The following is a 16,510-nucleotide window of genomic DNA, read 5'->3' as shown; positions in this document are numbered from 1 at the left end:
TGTGAGGCCTGCATAATGCATAAGATTTCTCATGAAATATCTTTTAATACTTCACATTCTGTTCAATAACATTGGGCCCCTATATGGAGTCAGTAAAGTAACGTTAAGAGAGAATAAAATCATTTAAAAAGAAAAAGAAAGGAACGAAGGAAGGAAGAAAGGAAGAAATAGTAGAAAATATCCTGTTTTTTTTAGGAGAAGTCAAATAATTGGCCAAGAATAGGATGACTGTTATTTCTTAAACAATTGATGGTTCCGAATTTCTTTTTTAACTCAAGATACAAAAATAATTATAGGTCAAGTTTTCAGTCACTTCTTTGTCCATGAATATGTTTCCCTCTGTTCTTGGAGTGATGGGTAAACATGCGACATCTCTCTAAGCCTCATGACGGTGGGTTTTTCTAATTACCAAAGATTGTCTTTGATGGGAGCCTGTAGTGTTGACAGATGGGCCAACAGAATCTCGTGGTGTTTTATCCCTGACATTTACCAAGATACAAGTACTTAGATATCAGTAAACTATTCTGGTTTTAAAATCCTGTTGGTCTGGGGATAGGCTGTGCTCAGAAATGACATCTCTAGAATAATTATAAGCTTATTGTGTTGTGATGTTACTGAACATTATACACATTTTACTAAAGAAGCAACAGAAAAAATCATGTCAACTGTGTTACACTTTGTAGGCCATCCTTCTGGGGAAAAAAAAATAATTCTTTGGCAGCTACAGTTTTGATAAAAGACCTTTACTTTTCCTTTCAATGAGTGTGGGCCAGAGATAGGGACTCTGTAGAACTTCTGGGAAGCTTTTATGCAAAAGAGAGTCTAGATCAGTTTTGTTTTCTCATTTTGACATGGAATACCTGTGAGCAGGTGGTGTGTGAAGTGAAACTTTCTGTGGGCAGATGAGCTGCTACTCGGGACATTCTGGTCTGTGTCTTTTGGTGCCCCTGCTGTCAGGACAGCCACTGGCTGCTGCTAGTAACAGCTGGGGCCCAGAGCATGCTTCCTTTTCTTCTCAACTTTCCTTCTTGTGTTTTCAGGTTCTGGGCAGGTTTCTTTGCTCCTGTTTAGAAAGGTGGACCTCCTTACAAGCACTTGAGCAGAACTCAATACACCGTTCATTTGCATCTGAGAGACTGAGGAACTGCCCGCTCCTCAGACTTTCTTGAGTGTGTAGTTTTGTCGTCAGGCCTGCAGAGGCTGTGTAGTGAAGAGAACGGGCATTGGTATCCAATCTGGGTCCCAGTCTTCGCTCTCCCACTTATAAACTGCGTGATCTTAGGCATCTTAGCGTCTCGGAGGTCCAGTTTTTTGTTTTTTAAATAATAATATTCATCTCCTATGATTTTTTTTTTTTTCTTTTTCGGTACGCCGGCCTCTCACTGTTGTGGCCTCTCCTGTTGCGGAGCACAGGCTCCGGACGTGCAGGCTCAGCGGCCATGGCTCACGGGCCTACCCGTTCCACGGCATGTGGGATCTTCCCGGACCGGGGCACGAATCCGTGTCCCCTGCATCGGCAGGCGGACTCTCAACCGCTGCGCCACCAGGGAAGCCCTCTCCTATGATTTTTAGAAATGCTTAGCGTAATTCTTACTATGTAGTAAGTACCAAACACAGTCAGTTTTTTTAGCCTACCCTGTACCCACCCCCAAATACACATCCATACTAGGTCTCTATCTCTTGTACTTTCATGTGTGCACCTAGCCTGGATGTGTATAGGTTTTGAAAGTACTGCTTCTGAGTGCCCAGAGTGTTTGCTTTGATTGGAGTCTACAGAGAGGCATGTGCATCTCTAATAGACGTTCACGAGTATTTCGAGGTTTATGTGTTTTCTCTCACTTCTTTGGCTTGATATAATTGGCAGTGAAGCCACCGAGGTGATGAAGTGAAGTTTTTGAAATCTCCCGTCCCTTTCGGTCTCTACCCTGGAAAGCTTCAAGTGCTACTCAGTGATACGGTGAGGTATAATCTGATTGGATTTGTGCAACAGAGTCCACTTAAGCAACAGCCCCAGACACAGATAACAGCATGTTGGTGTAGAATGGACCATAAAAACAGGTTCTTGACATGCATTGGTGGCAGTACACAAAAGGCAACACAAAACACAGATATATCCTGGAAAAGATAAGTGTGGGAAGAGGAACTGACTTATCGTTAAAACAATTGAGAAATGTGTGAAAATAAGAGCAGGAAACGGGGGTAGGCTCGCAAGGGCAATTGTGAAGAAGCTGGCAGGAGGCTCCAGGAAGGCCTAGAGACATAGCCAATAGCAACAGTGATGCAGGGGGTGGGGGCGGTTTGCGGGTGTTTCTAATATCCCTAAGGAGGGACTGGACAGTGGGAAGCACAGGGCATCTCCTTTGACAAATATCAGGACGAGGGTATATTTTCATAAAATTTACTAATGTGTTCTGTGTTTGGTGCTTTTGAAGAGCCAGAGTTGCTCTAGTTGCCTAGACGAGTCTCTGGAAGTTTCTTCTAAGCTTATTAGTGCTTGCTAGCTAGATTCTTGAAGGACTAATTCTTAGTCTGTGCAACGTAGCTCTGTCCTGGGATTGCAGAGGCTCCCCTGGTTTAATGGATGTGCATGCGTAGAGTAAAGGAAAGAGGTTCGATTGTCAGTTATTCTTAACTTGATACAGGTAGTTTCATCCCCTCATCAGTGACCCACTTCTTAAATGGAAAGTAGTGTATCATCTCTGAGGCCTCGGGTCCCAGGTGGCAACCATTCCTTCAGTTCGCCAGGAGCTCCAAGAGGACAGGATGTGTATTTACTTAGAAGCTGCCAGTGAAAGAATAGACGAGTTTAGAATTCTGACATCTCCAGACTCCTGCTGTACTGCCCATGTTAATTTATTTATGTCCAGAACAGGCCTACTCCCAACATCATTGATCCGTGCATCAGAAATATAAATCAGATCTATGTCCTTTTTTCAAGGAGCTGATAATCTAGCAAGAGAGATAGGAAAATAAAATCTAGATACAAGGACTGCACGGTAAAAGTATTAAGTGCTATGAGAAGCACAGCTTAAGTGCGGTGGGTATTCAGGAAGGGGATTCAAGGAAGACTTCTTGAAGGAGGTCATACAGTATCTGAGTCTTGAGAGGTTTTCTGAAAGGCAGAGAGACATGGGACCGAGAGGGATGAAGGGCATCCCAGACAGAGGATGCTGTGTGGGTGATGGCATAGAGGCTACAGGTGAGAAAATGGAGGTTGGGAGCCGTTGGGCAGCTCTTGCAAACCACCTGGGCTGGAGTTGATGAGAGCCTCAACCAGAGAGGTGAGGGAAAGGATCTAAGATGTTACAGAACTAACTTTATGGTTGTGAGGGACAAGGACGAGAGAGATCAAAGTCGCTGCCAGGCTCCTGAGCAGGTGCTGCCGTTCCAGAGAAGAGGAGAGGAAGGGACTTGGAGAATTCATTGAGAGGGCTTCCCTGGTGGCGCAGTGGTTGAGAGTCCACCTGCCGATGCAGGGGACACGGGTTCGTGCCCTGGTCCGGGAAGATCCCACATGCCGCGGAGCGGCTGGGCCTGTGAGCCGTGGCCGCTGAGCCTGCGTGTCTGGAGCCTGTGCTCCGCAACGGGAGAGGCCGCAACAGTGAGAGGCCCGCGTACCGCAAAAAAAAACCAAAAAAAAAAAAAGCACCGAGAAACGTAAGCCTCCGGAATCATAGGTGCCCAAGGGACATCCAGGTGGATGAGTCTCGCAGGTCTGGACTCAGATAAGGGTTGGAGGTAAAGGTTTGGGGGGTTATTTATATAGAATTTAAAATTGAGGGGAAAAAAAAAAACCTAGATGAGCTTGCCAAAAAAGAATGAAGAATGCAAAGGCACATTCTTGGGGATCATTTTAGCTTTTTAATAAGAGGGAGAGAATAACCAGAAAAGATTGTCTCAGAAAAAGTGGCCCGAGGGAAGAAAACTGGAGCATGCAGTCTTTGAACTGCAAGCCAGTAGAGAATTCTAAGGGGACAGGTGAAGAGGATCAAAGAGGGATTGAGAAAAGTGAGGACTGAGAAAAGACCATTGGATGTGGAGATTAGGAGGTCAGTACAACCTTGGAGGGGACAGGCTTAGCAGACTAGGAACAAAAGCCATTTGCAAGAGAGTAAGGAGTGACAGGGTGGTCAAGGAGTAGAGGCAGTGAACAGAAATTATACTTTCAAAAGTTTGGTGGAGGGCTTCCCTGGTGGCGCAGTGATTGAGAGTCCACCTGCCGATGCAGGAGACACGGGTTCGTACCCCGGTCCGGGAAGATCCCACATGCCGCGGAGTGGCTGGGCCTGTGAGCCATGGCCGCTGAGCCTGCGTGTCTGGAGCCTGTGCTCCGCAACGGGAGAGGCCACAACAGTGAGAGGTCCGCGTACCGCAAAAAAAAAAAAAAGTTTGGTGGAAAACCTTGTTTTTCGTTTGTTTGTTTTTGCCCTTGACTCAGGATCCTTGTGCCCTGAGGAAAAGGATATAAGATTCAAGGAAACAGAAAGGAGCAAAATGACAGAGAAAAAAGACAGCTGATGAGTAAAGACTTGGAGCAGGGTGGCAGGGGAGAACCCTGGCGTCCAGAGAGGAGCTGGGTGGTCAAGCCCAAGTCCTGGCTGAGTACAAAGTAGGGGTGTCCGCCGGGGAGGGTGAGCCTCAGCTTGAGGGGAGCTGAGCAGGTCTGACTAGAGATGGTGACCTGAAGGGAATGCCCAGCCTTGGCAGGACACACTTGGGTGTAGGTGATGCGATTTATAATAAGCGGAACTTGCTGCCCCAGTTTTGTGACTTTGCTCGTGAACAGTGAGGTTATGAGGCAGTGAAGGCGGAGAACGTGTGAATATTGTACCTGCTCAGCATGGGGCAGGGGCACCCCGAGGACTCGGGTTGTGGCTTAAGGGTTTGACTACACGCGGGCTTCTGGGGGTGAAGGTAAGCGAGGCCAGCAAGTCGGCGTGCACCCCACGAAGCAACGGCTCCTGAAGGCCGCTAGCAAGGGCTACAGACCATCGCACCGAAGTGACGTGACATGGAAAAAGCAGACCTGGCCCCTCAGAGCGTCGAACATGAAATCAGTTTCCCTTTTCTCCCTCAAATTAAATCTCAGAAAAGCTAAGATAGTTGAATCGAGGGGGATGGTGGACTCTGAGGAAGGGAAGGGGAGAGGAGGAGAGGGGCTAAAGCAGCGTGTAGTGTACGGGAGGAGAGAGTGCGGAGGACAAGCAAGGAAGGGTAGGGCTGTGTGTGCCGGTGACCGAGGGGGAGGTGCAGGGCGGCTCGGCATCCTCACCTCCCCGCCCGCGTTTCCTCCCTCCAGGAGCTTCTGCAGGCAAAGCAGGACCTTCAGCATCTACTCATCGCCAAAGAGGAGCAGGAAGACCTCTTGAGAAAGCGGGAGCGCGAACTCACCGCCCTGAAGGGAGCCCTGAAAGAAGAGGTTTCCAGTCACGACCAGGAGATGGACAGGCTGAAGGAGCAGTACGACGCCGAGCTACGGGCCCTGCGGGAGAGCGTAGAGGAGGCCACCAAGGTGGGTCCCGACCAGAGTGCGGAGGGGGTGTCCGTTGCTTGCCTTCCTTTTCGTGACAGGTTGAAACCCAGTTTCATCAGATGATTGATCCAGACCTTGTTCACAGACAATAAACTCAGTTCTGTTGGTCACCGTTTTAAGTTTGTAAACTTAAAAATTGTTAAGGACCCTGCTTAGAAGCTCTTACAGGCAGTGAGGTTTAGAAAGCCCAGGAGTGAACCCCTCCAGGGTTCCTAAAGGTCGCTGGCCTAGGGCATTGCGTGACTTTGCTAATGGGGTAGGGTTGCAGACAGGACCCAGATTTCTGGAATCCTTCACCCCTGCCCCTGCCTGTTCCTTCCGACTTGTGAAGCCTTTTGTTAGACAATTCAGGTTCTTTTCCCAGCAAAGTTACAAGAGGGTTAATGGGCTGAATTGCCCAAACCCTTGCAAGATAATTTTTCTCTTAATTGAATTCTTGGCTCCTGCAGATAGATTCTAAATTATGTTGAGGTCTTTGGTGCGGGCCTCACGTGGGCTGTTAAAGAAAAGGGGAAAATGAAGGGGAAAATGTTGTGAAACATCATGCCATCTTTAGGGAAAGAGGGGAATTACAGAGTATAAATTGTTTAGAGTCTCCGCAATATATAGGTTAAAGATGATGAAGAAAGAACTCTTGATATTGTTTGTTTATTCTGTGATGATTGCAGTGACAGCTCAGAGCTGGTAGGCCCTCTCCCCTGTGCTGCATCGTGACTCACTGATTTTCAGTTACAGCACGGTAATTGCAAATGACAAGAAGTGAAAGATGGGTTTGTTGTCTAACAATAAAACGTTTGGGAAATAGTCTGCTTGGGGTTATTATAACAGACAGTTTAAAAAAAAGTTGATTTGCCTATCTTAGTTTTTTTGAGGTTTGGTTTAGTTTGAGGGAGAAAAGCGAAACTGATTTAATTTTCATTGCTTTGCAGGGACATGTCTCTTTTTTCCGTCTGATTTCCTTTCTGTGCAGGAGCCTGGTGTCCTTGCTCTTGGCCTTTATGTGCTGTTGCTTCATGGGGGACATGCCAACAGGCTGCTGAGTAAAATAATTTTCCTTTGGACCCATCATGTCTTTATCATCTTCAGACCTTATGTCAAAGGTTGAGTTAACATGGTTTATTCATTGAAGGGTAGTTGAGGATGGTGTTTGGCATGTTTATAGTGATTTGACGGTAAGGAAAATTAAACTTAGGCCACACACAAGATGCAGGAGATTTTATTGGAAGTTTCTAGGTCCTCTGCTGTCACATGTTACAAGTGGGGAAGGGAATCATGGTAGGCGAAAGAGGATCTTTGTTGTATGGAAATGAGATAATCAGTAAAGACTTAGGCTACTGCATTTTTGTTGTTTTTAAATTTTATTTATTTTTGGCTGCGTTGCGTTCTCGTTGCTGCGCACAGGCTTTTCTCTAGTTGCGACGAGGGGGGCTACTCTTCGTTGCGGTGTGTGGGCTTCTCATTGTGGTGGCTTCTCGTTGCAGAGCACGGGCTCTAGGTGCGAGGGCTTCAGTAGTTGTGGCATGCAGGCTCAGTAGTTGTGGCGTACGGGCTTGGTTGCTCCATGGCATGTGGGATCTTCCCGGACCAGGGCTCGAACCCGTGTGCCCTGCATTGGCAGGCGATTCCTTAACCACTGTGCCACCTGCGAAGCCTGGCTACTGCATTTTGAGATCTCCTGACTTTTAAGCGTTGCTTCAAGTTAGACAGAAAAGAATCACATAGACCAGCGACAAGCCATTTGTAGTCGACAGTGTGTGCCCTTTGTCGCCTTGTGGCTGTCCCTAGCACATTATCTGACACACAGTCACATCTGTGCCGCATCTGATGAGTGCAAGTAAGCGGAGGATCAGTTCCCCTCTTAACCGGATTTTCAGTCCCTGGTGTGTGGTTCCTGTTGAATTTTCTCCAGTAATGACATCGGAGATCTTTTAGGAAACTCTGCTATTTCTCTGCCTTGCTTTTTGCATTTCTCTGCAGTTTCTTAAAGAGGATCCTGATTGTGTTTTTTATACCTTGTTAGCTTTTGCTTCTGAAGGTGTTTTCCAAACAAATGTGGCAGAATCATATTTAATGGAAAAAAAATTATGTCAGTGTAATGGACAGATGCTGCCTTTTTGTTACATTATTTACATATCAGTACTATATAATAGAATTTTAGTAGTATTGTATTAACTACTTGGAGGAGAGTGAATTAAATATAATTTTTTAATTTAGTAAAGAGTTTCTTACATTTTACACCGGCCTTTATTTTTTTGTAATTTAAAAAATTTTTTTATAAGAGATATATTTTCCAAAGTTCTTTTTTAAAAAAATTAATTAATTTTTGGCTGCACTGGGTCTTCATTGCTACATGCAGGCTTTCTCTAGTTGCAGTGAGTGGGGACTACTCTTCGTTGCGGTGCACGGGCTTCTCATTGCAGTGGCTTCTCATTGTGGAGCATGGGCTCTAGGTGCGTGGGCTTCAGTAGTTGTGGTACACGGGCTCAGTAGTTGTGGCGCACAGGCTCAGTAGTTGTGGCACACGGGCTTAGTTGCTCTGTGGCATGTGAGATCTTCCCGGACCAGGGCTTGAACCCATGTCCCCTGCACTGACAGGCGGATTCTTAACCACTGCGCCACCAGGGAAGTCCTGTACACTGGCCTTTAGCCTTTTCCTGCCTCAGGGAAGGGACTCACCCACCACTGTGACTAAAAGCTGACATTTCTTTAAGGAACTGCATTATATTAAAAAGTTTATTTAAAAAGTTTATTTCCTTGGTAAGTCTTTGGAGGCAGCCCAACCTCCTAGCATCAGTTTTTCTAATTTTTGCTACTGAATCAGGGCCAAAAATCCCTACAGTGCTATTTTATCATTCTCAAATAGCAAATATTTCATTCTGGCCTGAGCTTGAGCACTAAAAGTTTTAAATTACTAGAATATTTGGTGAAAACTGTCACATTATATGAAGAATGTTTTATAGGTATTCCAAACAGATACTCTGTAAAAGTGGTTTTCGTAGACCCAGACAGCCACACCTTTTAAAGAACAGATTGATTGCTCAACAGAGGAGAATTCATGAGCGCCCTGATGGTGTGGGGTGTCCTCGTGCAGCAGAATGAACGTCACTTCCCCTCAGAGTGGTGGTAGTTCAGGGCATTCGGTGAGCTGCTTCAGTTCCCTCCCCACAGAAGGAGTGGTCTTTACATTGTTAGAAAGAGGATTCTATCTATCACACAGTCTTTGAAAAGACTGTGTGATAGATAGAATGTCTTTGAAAAGACTGTGTGATAGATAGAATGTTGCTCCATAACATACTTTTTTTCTGTTATGTTCTTCTATACTCTTTCCAGTTTTGAAAAGGAAATGTCCTCTTTCTCCTTGGGTCTGTGGCAGTGGCTGGGATCCACGTGCAGAAATGGACACTCAGTGGGGATGTGCATGACTGTCATCTGGGAGTGAAATGAAGACCGTCCATAGCTGTTAGCGTCTTCTTTTCATCCCTACCCCTCCCTGTCCCCAGTTCTTGAGCAAGAGAGAAGTGTAGATGGTGGTCAGCATTTTCAGATTTCTCAGAGAGTAGCCCCAGCTCAAATTCCAGCTCCTCTAAGAGCTTGCTTCTTGGACTTTACAGTTTCCAGGGGCCTGGTATTGCTGATTACAGAGTAAGAAAGAGTAAATGCCCCAAGTGAAGCTATAGGAGATGGCTTGTGCTGGTGGAAACTAGGAAAGATTTCATGGAGGGAGGTGTGAGAGCTGAGTGGTATTTGGACATGTGAGCATGGAGGCTGAGGACAGTTGGGGTACCGAGTACAGCATAAGCAACACCTTGTTAGGTGGGAAGGTGAGATGTGTGTTTGGGCTGGAGCCTTGTGGAGCAATAGAAGAGAGAAGAAGGCAGGCTTAGGATAGGAGGAAGAAGAGGAGGACACAGATGCAGAGACCTGAAGAGAAGCAGCCAGGATCAGTAACAGAAAAGCAAGGGGAAAAGCGTTGTATTTGGCCTAATTAATGAAACATTTGAGAAACTTGTAAAAGCAGCCCGTTTTCATATTACATACTTATACGTTGAGTCTGTGTGCTTTTATATTGTTCTGCTCTTTATAGTGTAAATTCTTTCTAACGTTACACCCACATTTTATATTCTATATAACCCTTAGAGAAATTTTATTCAAATTCAGTGATGTTGAAACATTTTTTTTCCCCTCCAAAACTGTCCTTAGATTATGCCCTTATGTGTGTGTTTCACCTGATAATTTGGAAATGTCGCTCAGTCTTGTAAAAATGAATATGTGCTCTTGTGCTCCTTTCTCATAGCATCTGTAGATTGTTCCTTCCCTCTTTGCTACCAATCTGTGAACAATTTCTTTTCAAAGCATAAGGTCGGCAGAGGGTCAGATGGTAAAACCAGTGCTAATCTTAGGATCAATGGAATTGCCTTCCTTAAGAGAAGGCTAATTCAGTGTAAAATCTCATTTCTGTCTTCTCCAGTGGAGGCACGTTAGCCAGGGAAACTGTAAAAAATCCTTATTTCCTCAGCTCTTTAACTTCGCATAATCAAGTTACTCTGAATGACAGCTGTTGAGAGCGGGGGAAGCGGCAGGTTTGTAATCAGGTGCCCATAGGAAAATGTCCCTTTTCTGCAGATTCAAGTGTGCCTAGAGTGGCTCAGATCCCTCCGTTGGCAAAAGTAAAATGGGAAACATTCAAGGTTAAAAAAGTTCTACTTTTCATTTTTTTTTCTCTCTAGTTTTTTCCCCCCAGAGCTGGCTCTTCATAATTACATCACTCTTCTGCATTCTGTACTAATTAAAATGTACCTGAATAAAGAGGCCTGGTGTGGCCTCCTAGGGTGTTCGTTTTGAACCTTCCATCAAAGCCCCAGACATGCCCCATCCCTGCTGTGTCTCTGATCCCAGGTGCATGGGTCCTGATAAATCTCTTACGGGCCTTGGTGAACAGTAAACAGGACATCCCAACACTTCACTCCTGGTGTTTGATCTGAGCTGCCAAAGTCACTTGCTCTGGCTGTAGAAGACTGAGTAAGAGTCCCTGACATGCCCGTTCATTTTCCATCAAATATTTGAGTGTGTTTTACCACTGCCAGTCACTGAGGATACAAGGCAGGCAAACCATGGTTTCTAGCTTGGAAGATCTTTTGTAGCCTTGTGGGGAGAAATGTGCAAACAAGATGAGAATGAAGTTATAGGTGCTGTGGTTGAGGCACATGCAGGGCAGGAGATCAGGAAGGGCTTCTGGCGTCCGAGGGCAGCGTTCAGGAGAGAACCAGCACATCTCTTCTGTAACTTGACGCCCTACATGTCTTTTGCGTACCAAATACTCGAGAATTAGACGTGAAAACGATAATTCCTTTCCAGGACCTCTCTGAGAGTTTCTGAACATTATCCCATCTTGAACCTGCTGGCTTTGTACCCAACTCCTCTTAATAAACTCAGAGTTAACATTTAGAATTGCTAGAAAGTTTAAATAGTCTAAATGCCAGACAAAGAAAGAATGTTGACCTGAGGGATGAGTTAAAATAGACTACATTTATTTAAAAAATCAATTAGGTCCCAGTTATAGGGAAGGTTTCTGGAGGGTAGGACCTCATGAAGTGAAATATTTATGGGGAAGGCCTCTTTCCCGCTAGGATGACAGCCTCCAAGGAGCTCTCCTTCGGGTCTCTCGCCTAACTTCAAGGGAGCAGATTTAGCTGCGGCCGTTCTGTGGGGAGTGTCGCAGTGCAGGAGAAAGGATCCTCACACAGAGAGGCCGGCCTTCGGCAGGTTTTTTTTTTTTTTTTTAACATCTTTATTAGAGTATAATTGCTTTACAATGGTGTGTTAGTTTCTGCTTTATAACAAGTGAATCAGTTATACATATACATATGGTCCCATATCTCTTCCCTCTTGCGTCTCCCTCCCTCCCACCCTCCCTATCCCACCCCTCCAGGCTGTCACAAAGCACTGAGCTTATCTCCCTGTGCTATGCGGCTGCTTTCCACTAGCTATCTACCTTACATTTGGTAGTGTATATATGTCCATGCCTCGCTCTCTTGCTTTGTTTTAATGACACTCCCTTGAGGCCTCATATAAGTGTTGGTTGCATAGGAGGGCGTTTTCCTGTAGCTCCTGGGAGAGAGGAGGTGGCAGCAGGGCTTTCAGGTTGCCCAAAGCACTCGGATGACCCAGAAAATCACAGTGAATTCACATGCAGTGTGAAGAGAAAGTGTGGAAACTTGGTGGAGAAGGAGTACAAAAGCCTTGTCCTGGCCTCAGGAGGAACAGCAGAACAGCCTGGTCTGCGAGTCACACTGTCTGTGCCGCATCTGACATAGGCTTTGAGCCCGCCCAGGGGAGCGGGGACCGCTCTTGCCCGTTTCCCACCTGTATGAGGAATGCGCAGAGGACGAGACATAAATAACGCAGACGATTGGGCGACCGCTAGTCAGCATCAACACCTCACCGTTGGGAATGGATTGTTGATACAGTTTTTGGACTCTCTGTCAATAAGTAGTTCATTCATAGTCATTCATTAATTGGGCAAGTATCCATTCCAGCATTTCATGTGGGCCAGGCACTGTGCTGGGTTGTGGGGATAAAATGGGCAAGAGGGGTGAGACGGACAGAGTTCAGCCAGTCACCTGTGTAAACGTGTAATTCAGTTGTGATAAGCGCTTTGAAATGGAGGGAGGGACAGGAAGCTTCCTCAAGCGAAATGAGGATGGAGATCTGCAGGATGAATGGGAATTAACTAGGGTTAAAAAAAACTCACAGAATGTTCCAGGCAGAGGAAACAGCATGTGCACAGGGCTTGGTGGAAGGAGGGGGTGCAGTCTGTTCAAGGTGTTGAATGAAGGCCAGTGAGGCTGGGCTGTGAAGGACAACGGGAAGTCTGGAGTGAGAGGAAGTGGAGAGCAGAGTAGGGACCAGCTCATGCAGCCTGTGTGCGTCTTAAGGATTTTGTTCTCTGTGTGTGTGTGTGTGTGTGTGTGTGTGTGTGTGTGTGTGTGTGTGTAACATGAGCAGAGCAGATTCCTTCTGTGGCAAAGAGTCTGCTCTGGTCTTTACAAGTAAGGACGTTGCCCTGGGATGATGTATTCATGCTGCCACTTTAGATGGAGGCATGAGCTCTCTGGGGTCTCTTCAGCAATCTATTTCCATTTTTAATGAGGCCTCTCTCTCTGCTGAAGGGCAGAAGGGGAAGGGAGTTGGGGTCATGGAGGGTCCCATTTTCTTGAAAAAATTAAAAACTTTTTTATTGAAGTAGAGTTGATTTACAATGTTGTGCTGATCTCTGCTCCACAGCAAAGTGACTCAGTTATACACATATATCCATTCTTTTTTTATATTCTTTTCCATTATGGTTTATCCCAGGAGATTGGATATAGTTCCCTGTGCTGTACAGTAGGACCTTATTGTTTATCCATTCTAAACGTAATAGTTTGCATCTACTAACCCCAAACTCCCAGTCCATTCCTCTCCCTTCCTGCCTCCCCCTTGGCAGCCACAAGTCTGTTCTCTATGTCTGTGAGTCTGTTTCTGTTTCATAGATAGGTTCATTTCTGCCATATTTTAGGTTCCACATATAGGTGATATCATATGGTATGTTGTCTTTCTCTTTCTGACTTACTTTACTTAGTATGATAATCTCTAGTTGCATCCATGTTGCTGCAAATGGCATTATTTTGTTCTTTTTTTATGGCTGAGGGGGGTCCCATTTTGTTTGTGACATTTTGCTCTTTGCTGATCGTTGGTTCCCTGAATTAGTAAACTGTGTCTGTGAGTGAGTAGGTGAGGGGAGGGTGGGTAGGGATCATGGATAAAGGGGAAAGCATGGTCTGTTGGTGGTGAGGTTTGTAGGAGGAAAGTTTTGTTTTCTAACAAGGCTGTTACAGTGTCTTAGTGCTAGAAATACCTTTAGACACTTATAGAAGTAGAGAGAATAACCTAGTAAGGTGCTTGCCTGTCTCCCCAAAGGGAACAAATGTTCTGAGATCTCCGAACCATCCATGGACACCACCCACTGAGTGGTGTATAACTGAGTCCAAAAGTGTGGAGCAAGGCAGGAGTGGTGGTCACTCACTGAGGGCTAGGAACCAGGTGCATTTCCAGGTGTGGATATGCCCACAGAACTGAGCAGTGTAAGCAGAGGGGCTATTTTAAATAGCCAAGGATGATTGCAGCCACTGTAATATTGCAAATAGTTGAATCTTTAACATGTGAATGGAAAATTGCATTAATTTTGTTATCAGAAATCCTCCTCGATCTGTGTTGTATTTTTTCTGATCTGCTGTATTCTTTCTGACCCTCTGAATTCTGCCTGGTGAATATTTTTCTAAAGACTTGCCAAGATCATTAAGTAGATTTCTACTTGGTGGAAAAACTTGGCAGTATTATTTGATCACTCTAAGCAGGAAATGGAGGGTGTCATAAGCTCTAAGTCCATTAGATAAGAAGTAGCGTGGAAACAGAAATACTTACAAGGTCAAAGTAAGTCAGGGCATATAGGGCTTTTATGGTAGCCAGCCTCTGAGATGACCTGCTCCCCTGCCCAGTGATCTGTGCTTCCTGGGACTCTTTCTCCTTTGCAGGCCCTTCCCAGGTTGGATAGGGCTGCTCTGTGTTACCAGTAGAGAATGGTGGAGTGTGACTTCCAAGGCTAGATAAAAGACATCATTTTAGCTTCTTCCTTGCTTCCTCTTGAATTGCTTGCTCTGGGGAAAGCCAACTGCCATGTTATAAGGGCCCTCAAGCAGCCTATGGAAAGTCCCATGTGATGAAGGACTGAGGCCTCCTGTCAGTAGCCATTTGAGTACCCCATCTCGGAAGTGGATCCTCCAGCCTCACTCAGGCCTTCAGATGACTGCAGCCTTGGCCAACATCTTGGGCCAATCTCATCAGAGACCCTGAGCCAGAACTACCAAAGTCACTTCTAGATTCCTTACCTTCAGAAACTCTGTGAGATAATAAATATTTACTATTACTTTTGGCTGCTGAGTTTTTGGGTAATTTGTTAGGCAGTAATAGCTGACTAATACAGCATTTTGAGAAAGCCATCTCTCTTATGCTGCATTTCCCTATAGCCCCTGACTCCAGCAGAGCTGTAGCATCCTGCCATACCCTTGGTCTAGCCTTGTTTTGCTGGACTATACCTGTTAGGTGATACGTCATTCTCCCTGTTTTGAAGGAGGGACCATCTTATCCTTTGTATCACCAGCACCTTGCAGAGTGCTCAGTAAGTGTTCTCTTTCTGCATGAATCAGAATGTGCAAAGGTTAAAAAGAACACAAACATAGTTTGAGAGGGAAGGGTTCTAAATTTGGCTTTGCTTTTATTGACTTCATAGAAGACTCCTAGTCCTTCCTGGTTTTTGTTTCCTTTGTTTTAAATGGGTACTATTTTTATTATCAAAAACAAACCAAAAATGAGGGCATATGCATATATGCTTGTGCATGTATAGACTATCTCAGGAGGGACGCAGAGCGATAGTGATTGCCTTTGGGGACAAGTAGGGGGAAGGGGTGAGAGGAAGACTTTTTAAAAACAGTATATAAAACCTTTTATACTACCTCAGTCTATCCCATGTACAGTGAAATAGGGGTACTGATCTGTGCCTTCCCTAGGCAGCCTCAGAGGAAACCATGAGTTTAGTGGTGTATGTTTACTTTTTGTCCTTGGGGGCCCCTGTCTCAGCTTTGGCCTTCACCTTCCATCTGCTACCCAGGTCTGTGTGTCTGTGTCCATGGCATCACTTCCATCCTCAGATCTTTTTTCCCATGGCCGCCATCCTGGTTCAGGCCTCGTTATCTTCAGCTTGGATGGTTTCAGCAGCCGTCTCCCTGCTTCCTCTCCTGGTTTGGCCCCTTCAGACCATACCCGCCCTGTTGTGGGTTGGCCACCCTCTAGTCCGCCCCCCACTCCCAGCAAGTCCTGATGGCTTCCCTCCAGTTACAGTTACAGCCCTGCATGAGCTACCTCCCACCTGCCTTTTCAGCTCTGGTCCTCACTGTTGTCCATGATGAGCCCAGTGTCATCCACACAGCGCAGTTCCCCATTCCTTGGTAGAAATGTGTGCCCTGTCCCCACACGCTTGCCACCTCTGGGCCTTTGCTTTGTAGTCCCCTTCCATCGCGAGTCCAGTGTGGTGCCGTAGACAGGGTAGAGGCTTGCCGTCAGTAGATGTGGGCCTTGTCTCCACTGCTTACTGGCAGGGAGATCCTTTTGTGGGGTACTGTATTTCATTTTATGGAGTAATGCTGCACATAATTTTTTTTACAGTTGAATTTCTGGGGAGTTCCCTGGCTGTCTGGTGGTTAGGACTTCGCACTTCCACTGTAGGGGGCACGGGTTTGATCCCTGGTCAGGGAACTAGGATCCTGCATGCCGTGCAGTGCGGCAAAAAAAAAAAATTGAATTTCTTTGTACCACTTGGCAAAATACCAGTTCTTCCTCTTCCTCCCAATTCCTGCAGCCCCTTGTATGTTCTTTGGGAGACAATCTACACTGGTGGTTGTCAGCCAGGAGTGATTCTGCCCACTGTCTCTGGGGGACATTTGGCAGTGTCTGCAGACATTTTTGGTTGTTGTAACTGGGATGCTACTGGCGCGTAGTGGGTGGAGGCCAAGGGTGCTGCCAAATGTCCTACAATGCACGGGACAGTTTCCCAGCCCCCGCCATGTATTTTTGTTGAGAAACTGGAATCTATGTATACAAGTGTGTGTATATGTTTATGTGTGTGTGTGTATTCTTTTCTTTTTATACAATGACTGCTGCGTGACCTTAAGCATAGTTGGTAAGCAGAATATTGTTGGCAAACCTCATCTGTGATCCCCCATATCCTCTTCTCTCAGTTGGGAGAATAATACTAACAGCGCCTGTCTCCCAGGATTGTACATATTCTGGTCTCAGGCTGTGTCTTCTGACCTGCTCTCCTGTGTCCTCCTCCTAGACTTCTCCCTGTGTCCCCTGGGCAGTCCCTCTGCCTTCTTTCCTCTGTCT

The 16,510-nt window shown here is 45.8% G+C and overlaps 1 protein-coding gene across 3 annotated transcripts in view; it reads left to right on the top strand.

Moving 5' to 3' along the window:
* CGNL1 (cingulin like 1) overlaps positions 1-16,510 on the top strand; it is a 161,453-nt gene that overhangs the window by 74,977 nt on the left and 69,966 nt on the right. For all 3 annotated transcript variants that reach the window (XM_032624033.1, XM_032624031.1, XM_032624032.1), the window contains exon 8: positions 5,300-5,512. In XM_032624033.1, coding sequence (XP_032479924.1) covers positions 5,300-5,512 — 213 coding nt within the window. The remainder of the gene's footprint in view (positions 1-5,299; positions 5,513-16,510) is intronic.

The sequence above is a fragment of the Phocoena sinus genome, chromosome 2, assembly GCF_008692025.1.
Source record: "Phocoena sinus isolate mPhoSin1 chromosome 2, mPhoSin1.pri, whole genome shotgun sequence".
NCBI classification, from domain to species: domain Eukaryota; kingdom Metazoa; phylum Chordata; class Mammalia; order Artiodactyla; family Phocoenidae; genus Phocoena; species Phocoena sinus.
The sequence above is the reverse complement of the archived record's forward strand: the minus strand, read 5'-3'. Positions and strand labels throughout refer to the sequence as shown.